At 39.3% G+C, this 9,800-nt stretch overlaps 1 protein-coding gene across 1 annotated transcript in view; it reads right to left on the reverse strand.

The window, feature by feature from the left end:
- The window catches only part of dapk1 (death-associated protein kinase 1), a 94,644-nt gene that overhangs the window by 43,581 nt on the left and 41,263 nt on the right, over window positions 1-9,800 (reverse strand). The window contains exons 8-12 of the mRNA XM_032516765.1: window positions 8,904-9,056; window positions 6,220-6,265; window positions 5,915-6,004; window positions 4,978-5,070; window positions 1,806-1,925 (exon numbers count right to left, since the gene is read on the reverse strand). Of these exons, the coding sequence (XP_032372656.1) occupies window positions 1,806-1,925; window positions 4,978-5,070; window positions 5,915-6,004; window positions 6,220-6,265; window positions 8,904-9,056 (502 nt within the window). The remainder of the gene's footprint in view (window positions 1-1,805; window positions 1,926-4,977; window positions 5,071-5,914; window positions 6,005-6,219; window positions 6,266-8,903; window positions 9,057-9,800) is intronic.

Genomic DNA, 9,800 nt, shown 5'->3' on the forward strand with positions numbered 1-9,800 from the left:
CCCATTTACAATGCTGTCCTCTCATCTCTTTCCAGGAAACTAAACACATTTGGCCGCATGTGAGAATGCCAACGATGGTCGTCCAGACTTGGCTTTGTTGGGTGTTTTAACGACCAGTCGTTATGTCTCCAACGACCATAACGACAGTAAGGAGCAAAGAACAAAGCAGTATCGATCATCTTGACAATGACCCCACAGAGCTTTCCCTACCAAACAAAGAAATATCTCACGATAGAGAAAAAAAAATTCTTTTAACCATGTCCACTTAGTAAAGGTGATTAAATATAGATGGAAAATGATTTCTTTCTGGTGGATTACAGTCTCTTCTGCTCTTCTGTTTAGGATGGTCATAACCAAGAGACATATCTGGTAGTTATACCAGATATACTAGGTAGTTATCTGCCAGTGACTAAGGGGAAAAATTCTAATTTGAAGATCATTTTTGAGAGATATGAACAACAACAACAACAACAAGAACAACTACATGACTTTCCTGTATGCAAGTGGTATCATGTCATGTATGTATAAATATTTAAATCTGTTTAGATAGTTTTCTTTTCTCTTTTGTTTTGTTCCATATGTTTTAACTTTTTAGATTGTGAGGAACTAATATATCCGGTGCATTAGTTGCATTTAGTTGCAATATTCATCCTAAAATGAAGCCATGAGTTAGCCTGGTCTTACCAGACTCTTGTAAATTTTATTTGTATAGAGAGTACTGAAGGAAAATGAAAACTGAGCAGATGTATGTAGGAGGGCAGAGCCAGGCTATTCATGACTTATACCAGGAGTGTCAAACTCAACATCCCAAAAGGCCACACTAAAAAATGAGAATCAAAGGCCAGACAAAGAATTTATTGCTTTTATGTCATGGGAAAAGTCAAATATCTTTGACTGTATTATTGCACGTCTCATATAGTCTTCTCACTTACAGTTTGGTTGGCAAAAATGTCAAAGAAAATGCCAAAAACATTTGGATAAAACATAAAAAATGTTTTTAAAAAAAACGTGAAAAGTTACAAAAAGCAAGTGGGCCAAAATGTATTGTGAACCTAAATGTATATAGGGTCGGATCAAAATAAGCAAGGAGTCAGATTTGGCCCGCGGGCCTTGAGTTTGACACGTGTGACTTACACAATCCCAAGAAATTCCCGACTTGATCTTGTGATCAGAAACCTCCACTTACTCCCTGAAAGAGGCTGTCGTACAGGGTACAACATGCGGACACCCTGACAACTGGTTATGGGACACCTGACCAATCAGCTAGCTGAGTAACGGTCATTCAGGGGGACGTTAATGTGGAAAAAAGAACACTTTCTTAAAATCAACTCACTTGTGCCTTTTGGACATTTTAGAAATGATTTTGGACCTCCAATCTACTTGTAATTGCTTTACATAGTTGTATTTCTTTTGCATCCTGGTTGTCCTGAACTGTTTATCACATTGTTTTCCTTTCTGTCTTTTGTCTTTCTACGTTCTTGTAATGGTGTTGCTTCCTTTTCTGTCTTTGTAACTTGGTGTCATTGCAATGAGTACCGCCTCTCAATGATCTCTTGAGTATAAATAGGTTGAAGGAATTGTGATGACACTAAACTGAACTGAAGTCTGCGTTAGTGAGAAAACAGACTGCACTGGATACTTTGACACATGGTACTCCTTCAAATCCTGAGGAAGAACATTCTGTTCAGTTCGATTTTCTGAGATTTGGACATTTTCATTTATTCGAAAATATGACAGAGGAAACATTACACACATCTCATTTATAATAAATAAAAACACTATTTGACTATCTCTGTGTTTGTCACCTTGTTGGGCTGGTTGACGTCGTAATTGTTTAAGGAGCCAAGCAGATGCTGCAGACCGGGCACGTTGTCATCGTTTATGGCGTGGATGATGGCCTTCATCACAAAGGAGTCCTCCTCGTCCTAGACGGGTGGGAAAGAAAGTTACTCTCCTACTGTTCACAGGATGATGATCTAATCCTGTGAACATTAATCCTGTGAATTCTTTCTATCACATGCTCCCCTGTAAGTCTCTCTTTCATCTTTTTCTCATGCATGAATACACACAGAAACAAACAGACGTTTCTGTTCCATCTTTAGTTCAGGCTCAGCATATACCAAGACATTGTTTTTCCTTCTGTGATATGTGACCCAATGACCTTCAGCCAGAGTGAGCCGGACGGCACAGAAATCAGCTGTGACGCTCTGCTGCACAAAGAGATGAGGAGGAGGGAAGCAAGGCTGATGTGGCGTTCGTTCTGCCAAGCGTGACACTGCAGCTACATTCCTCAACATATCCCCACTGCTGGGTGAGCCATGACTAAACTACCTCAGAAAAAGTTGCAAACACAACACAAATATGTACGAGCAGCAAACCGCCTCCTGGGGATTCACTGTCAACACAGTTGTTTATGATTTTTACCTTTTTTAAACATTGTAATTCATGACACAGGATGGAGAGGTTTGACCAGTCTACCTTCTTGTTGCTTTTGATGTGTAACATTTCCAGAGTAGGAAGTAGTCTTCACATTAAAAGGTGGAAGCAAGGAGGTTGGTATCCAGAAAATAAAGATGTTCAGCAACTCACAGACAGACTGAAAAAACTAGGGTTGGCAGTGGGAATGACTAATGCTCTTATGTCCCTCATCCCCTTCTATTTTGAGGTGTTTTGTAAAGGTGACTAAACCTTATACGCTACTCTCCAAAAATGTTCATAACCCACAGTTATCCACTTCTGCCTGAGTTTCTCTCTTTGTTAACTTGTGCTGCAAGTAGATTGACACAAATGGTTTCAGCTGTACTTGTTTTGCCTTTATAACAGCCTGAATTAGTTTAGCCAAATTTTAGGAACAATAACTACTAAGACATAAACCACCGATTGTCGTTTACAAAACTAAACATTCAGCTTCGGCTTTAAAGTTCTTTCACCAAAACTGCAACATGCAAACTGCCAATTTGAAACATAATATTAATTCCTTTAACATTAATTAACCATCCAAGAGCCCTGTAGGACTTGAAAATAAATTTGCTATTGCAACAATCTTTTGTGTAACGTGACACTGCCACCATCTCTAATTGGCTTCTTCTCCATAGCAACAGCAGCGAGGCTGAGAGGAGTATATTTAGAGCCATCTGCCGTACCAAACGGACTGAAAACACATGGTTTCTTAGTAACAAAGTTAAAACTTTTATAACTGATAGCCAGAACATAAAACTATAGTATCAGTAAATTATCCAGTTTCAATGTTGAGGAACATTGAGTTTAACAGGAAAAGAAAACTTGATAATTACTTCTTAAGGGCCTGACACATCAACCTGACGGCTGACTGTTGGCAGAAAAGGCAGTCGGACTAACTGCATCCCCGTGTTTGCCAAAAAAAGTGCCTCAGAACACAACAAAGCGATGCCGACTGTTGACGGCAGCTGATTGGACGAACGTATCACATGGGTCTAGTTTCTCAGAAAATTCAAAGCCAGACTGTCATGGTGGCTTGTTCAGAATACAATCTCGTGTTTTACTTAAATAGTTCACCGAAACATGTTTCTGGAAACATTTAAAGCGAGAAATAGGCCAACCAGTTGCTGAATCTGTCTTCATTTTAGATCAATAAAGGTCAGTTTAAAAGATTTTTGTCAGATTTTGAGAGACTCTATTCACGCTCATCCCGCTCGTCATTTCCGGATAAACACTCCACCAATCAGATTGGTCATATGAGTCCGACTGAAGGCCTGCTCCTGCCTTCCAACCGAGCCTGTCAGGTCAGCCAAAATGAAGGCACGGAACACACCAAACAGACTCGAGTCACCGACCTGGCCAGACTGTCCGACAGCCGATTATTGGGTTGGTGTGTCAGGGCCTTTATTGTACTTTGGCACATTTTACAGACTACACAATTAATCAATAATACTTTCTCAGCTCTCACACCTACTTCACTGATGTGTGCACTTACTCCCACTCTCTAATACAGAACCTCTAACATAGAACACACACAACTTCTTGGTTATTTACAGAGGGGCCCTGCAATAAAAACCTACTTCTAGTAGAGTAGAGTCTTTGAAGTAGCAAGTAAAACACTTAATTCTGGAGCTGCTCGAAACAAAAGATCTACTAGAAAGCTTGTACTGCTGCAGCAGTTCGGCTTGTTGACTACAGGGGGTGCTTGGTTCTACTTGTCAGCTCACCTGGGGCATGAGGAAGTTGCTGCTTAATCCTCTGAACAGGCCTGGCCTTGGCCTGGCTAGTAATGCTTTTGTAAATGTTTAAGCCTCTCACCGAGGCTGCAGTGTTTACATCCCACAGCCTTGTCAGTATCACCATATAGACATAAAAGTCATTAAATCTCTTTCTTATATATCACCATTTGTGTACAAACTCAAACAAACAGACTTGTACATTTACATGTTCCCTTCTGATATTCCTACTGTAAAAGCTCAATCAGGTTTTAAGGTTACACACAAACAGTGAAATTCCAACAATAATACAAACACCTGACCTGTGGCACTGTGGGGGAAACGAGGAACAGATCAATTACACGTAGGAGCTCAAGATTCTTAGACAGATTGTCGAGTTAGAAATACCAGAGCTGTAACTGAGAGCATGGGGGTACTAATAAGAAAATGCATTTCAATAAAAGCCATCTTCAACAGGAAGAAACTCATTACGCTGCCAATCTTCTGTCAATTAGGTTTATTTGGTTATATTAAAGACAGGACAGGACTGTGGAGGTGAAACTAATAATAATGGTAATACTACTAATAATAATGGTTCTGTCGTTAATGTTTTACTCAAGTGCAATGTAAAGCCTTGATGGTGCTAATAGCGGCAAACCTAATCAACTTAATGAATGTAGATCAAGATCTCTGCTGAAGCAAAGTTAAACAGTCCTGCTCGTCCTGTGCTTTGATGTCGTTCTGTACTTGTTCAGACATTAGTGCCAATCAAAGCACAACAGAGAAGCAGATCTTCAGGTCTTACCAACGTGTCATCACTGCGTGCAACACTTATGTTGCTTCTGGACAGGAAGGAGCGGGACAGGCGGTTGCATAAGGAGATAAGTCGGACGGATTGCTGGAAAAGAGAAGAAGAATGGCGGTTCATGAATGAGTAGAACTAGAACAAGTTAATGTCAAGTTGTGTTCAGGGGACCATGAACAATTTTCTGCTCTAAATAAATTCACTTCAGTGACTTTACTCATTGTTCTTCATACTGTCAGGTGATTTGACTGAAGTGCAAAGTTGGTGCACAACTTTATTCATTCCTTGAGGAGCAATTTGAGGCAAGCAACAAAACACAAATACACAAAAAACATGAATTTAGTCATACAACCAATACAACATGTGATGATGTAAGAAAAGAGCTAAAAAAACACAAGGGTAGCAGAGGCCAATCCGTAACTGGCCAAAAATATCCAACACCAGAAAGGCATATTGACCACCTCTTCCTCACTAGTCTGAGATATTTAAAAAAAACACTTTTTAAATCTCACTGTTATAACTATAATCACATCCCTGCTTGGAAAAATCAAGGTTACTGAAAAGCCAGAAGAATCCAGTGCGCCAGACTCGAGTATAAAGACATGGCATGACAGCACTGCGGAACCACCACAGATTAAACAATCACAGTGTTTTGCGCAGGCTAAGAAGCAATGCTGGGTCAGCCGTGAAGAACTGAAACCGACAAGGAGACGACCACTAAAGCACCTCTGGCAGTAAATCTAGTGGTTACGGCGAGCCTGTAGCAATTGCGATGATATCAAAGTACAACATCCAAGGAAGGTTTTTGGCAAGAAGCTATCAAAGTTAAGCGTTTTGGGGATGTGATAAGTTACTAGGCCAGTTTTGTTGGGTTTTCTCGAAACTTAAATACGGGTGTGTGTAAAAATCAGAGATAGTATCAACGAAAAGCACTTACTTTCCATTTCCTTCGAGCTGCAAACTTCTTGAACTTCTCCATGTTGACAGCCGATTCCTTTCTGCTCAGTGCTTGCTGAGTGTCTTTTGGCTGATTTCACAAACACGACAAATGTATCAATAGAAAAATGCTGATGAGAATATTCTTGACAAGATAGATTTCCTACAGAATCAGATGAGGCTTTGGATTCCGAGCCATTTCAAATATGTACTGTGACAAAATAAAAAAACATTAAAAATGTTTACAGAATAACAACTGTTTTTAATGAAAGAGATGCCATCAATCAGCTACAAAAAGAGCCCAACCTTGATCCAGGGGTGCTGGAGGCTGTCCTGAATCGTCATTCTCTTTCTGTAGACAGAAAATGTATAAATGTGTAAAAATAAAGGAGACAGAAAAATGTCTGTTATATGTTTAGCTATTTTGCTGTTCCAGAGTTGATAGTTGACCGTCTCATTCAGTGTTTTCTAGTGACACAGCATTTTAATTCTCATGCCAGTAAGTGTATATGGCCACGATTACACAGTATGAGCAGAGTTCCGTTTTAGCCAAACTATAAAGTAATGTAGAGTTTGTATTCTATTTTTTAAGAGGAAGAAATATGCCCTCATCTACAGGTGGCATAAAACAACAGTTCCATGTACTTAAGTGGGTGGTTTAAAAGAAATAAAGCCTTTAATAAATATGAACTAGTGAATTATATAAAGTACCCGCACTTGCCTTCGTCAAGGTGTTTCAACAGTCAAAAGTAACTGGAATTGGATTTTTTTCATGCCACATCCCACACATGGATGAGGGCAAAAGCATATTTCTTTCTCTTTACAATTTTTTTTTTTTCCCCTCCCAGGGGTTGTAAGGGATACCAGAAGCACTTGTTTGTTTTCTTTTATTTATGTCAATTGTATATTTAACTGATATATGCAACTGTCCTCTTGTTTGTAGTCAGAGACACTGTGTGCTGTCAACAGTCCATAAAAGCTGTGGACAAGTTAAACAAGGAATAACTGAACACAGACAGCAAAACCAGTTGTGTGGAGATAGATATAAGAAAGCCTTGCTCCCATGTAGCTGTGAAGAAATGATTATGATGCAAAAATACAAAGTCAACAATTGTAACAAAAATTAATGTTTTTTTCTTCTGGTAGTGTGACTCACACCCAACAGTAAAAAACTGTAGTGACTCTCCAACCGTGTTATGGTTCAGACCCCTCATTGATTATAATGAGGCCAAAGGGTTGACAGAACAGACTCTGGCAGACAAACGCACGGTCGTCCTATTTTATTAAAATAATAGACAATTCAAATAATGGACAGTTTATTTTGTTTCTTACTGGAACTCAGTCATCCCCATTGTGTGTCATTGTGTGATGACCTGATGTTTTTTTCCAAACATCTTATTTCCTTCTTGAAACTCTTTGTCCTTCTCTCAAACAACATGTCAAAAAAGGTAGTGAGACATCCAAGCAAACAGGGAACAATTTACATGATAATTAGTTAATGTACTGCCCATAAGATAAGTGTTACGAATAGGATAGATGTTTCAAAACATAAACTACGCACTTAATCCACACACAGATTAAATCTAATTAACATTATCAACATACTAACACGCTGAATATCAATAATCCATATTCAACACCCTTCTGGCATTCAATAAAAGCCAAGCTAGTCTTTAAGGGAACTAGTGTGGTGTATAAACCGCCACATCCCTTATCATAACTGATGTAAACCCACAATGAGGACAACAAAACATTGTTTTGAAAAAGTTTCAGTTTTTTCATTGTGATCTGATATAACTAGTGCGGTCCAGTACACACACACACACTTCCCCATGTACACATCTGTTCAATAACACATCCCTGTTTCTAACTGAGGCTATACACACACACGCACACGCACACGCACACACCAAAGTAAAAACCCACAAACCTTCGCTCTACTGACCGAGGTAAGGGGTGAAGACATACAGTATAATGCCAGTGAACAGTGATTGTGCTGTTGTAGTCCAGTGTCATGGTGAACATTATTAATGTGCATCTTCTTCAAGGGGAACCTTCATTAATCTTCCTGCCAGCTGAGTGGATCCATGTCTGCTCACAACGTAGATCAATTAAAAGCCGTTCCATTTGGATGCACTCGGTCAGGGGATTTCTAAAAGCCCCATTAGTTGAAGTTTGTAAAGTCAGTCTACTTCTTTTCCCACTGTCTGTTCAATGCAACCCATGCCTTTTCTTTCTTTATCCTGTCTAAATGAAATTATCTTCACAACTATAATTATTCATCGCTGTTCGCAGCCCTTGCTCTTGCTCCATTGTTCTGAATAAACAGGAGCGAGAATAACACTTTTGGTGGCATTCACTGTCTTTAAGCGTAGCTGGAGCCATTCAGTTGTTGCTAAAGCAACCCGGTAATAAGGGAGACGTTCACAGATTTATGTACCATATTGACCCTTCTGACAAGATAGGCAGTGGGACCTATATTCAACCATGCCAACCATTTTGAACTTTCAATTTATTAATCTGTTAAATCCTCATCAAGAAAAGCTTTCCAAAACTAGCACAAACTGCCACAATAAAACACAATGAGAACATTAGCAGAGATCCAACAAAGGTCTTTATAAATGTGCAGACATTCTTTATATTTTTACCTTGCAGTCAAGCAAATCAAGTAGAAAAGCCAGACATTCTCTGGACTAATGGTTGGACAAAAATAGCCATTTGAACCTAAACTGTGGACAATTCTGATGCCCATTTTTCTCTATTTTGTCACATTTTAAAAGACCAAACTATTAAAGAATTATTGCAGGAATGATACAACAAAACAAAAAAAAATCAATCCTGCAAATAATCATTAGTTGCATCCATAGTTCACCCATTTGGAAACTTTCTACATCTTTTCCTTCCAGCTCATTCTCCCTTAGAGAGCATGTACTGTACATGACAGCGTCAAAATCTGGGTCTCAAATATTAGAAAGAGGAATCATACATACTTGGGGTCTTTGACAAGGAGCCTTGCAATGAAGTCTTTGGCCAGGACGCTGGTGTTGCTGAAGAACTCCTCGTCGAATGTGTAGTCGACGGCCGACACGTTAGCCAGAGTCTCCTGCTTGTTGTCACCCAGGAAGGGAGACGCACCACTCAGACTGCACAGATGGGACAGAGGTTAACAATATGGTTAGAGTTGTGTTGTTCAGCCAAGAGAGACAATAAATACAGTACAGTCAAAAACTTGTTTTGAAAATGTGATAATCTGAACATCTTTTTGACTGCATGTTTTAATCAACCCAACAACTTCCAAGTGGAACCTCCAATCTAAACTATTTTAACAACAGCAGTGCTCTCTCATCATCCTACTTGTCCCAGTGGGTCTTGTTATCAAGGAGGTAATACTTTGGATTTCATTAAAACACTAACTCACCAGCCGCTGATTAGCTCTGGCCCTTAAGATTTTAATATTTATTTATTTGATTAGGACAATGCTCATTAATAAACTTTTCTGTAAATGCGCCAGTGTTAGTCAGTCGGCTAATTTTCAACTGTAGTCCTAGTTACCTAGCATGCATTACTAGCTTGAAACAAAAACTGAGACCTTACTACTTGTTGATGTGGGGAATGTGATTACGAAGCCGCATAGCAACTAATGCTGACTCATTAGTCAAGCCTTGCTATCAAACTGAAGTATATGGTGTGTAAGTCAAACATCATCACAGGAAAGCCCGCGGGCACGGCTCTCAGTTACAATGAATATGCGACGAGTTTGAGTAAAGTGCAGGAACTTTAACAGACTTTCACACCTCACAGTTGAACGCACAATAGCTAAAATAAACAGATGTAGGAAGGGGATAAGACAAAACCATGTTTTGATGGACAAACCAAGAAACAGTACA

Source organism: Etheostoma spectabile, chromosome 5 (assembly GCF_008692095.1).
Source record: "Etheostoma spectabile isolate EspeVRDwgs_2016 chromosome 5, UIUC_Espe_1.0, whole genome shotgun sequence".
NCBI lineage: Eukaryota > Metazoa > Chordata > Actinopteri > Perciformes > Percidae > Etheostoma > Etheostoma spectabile.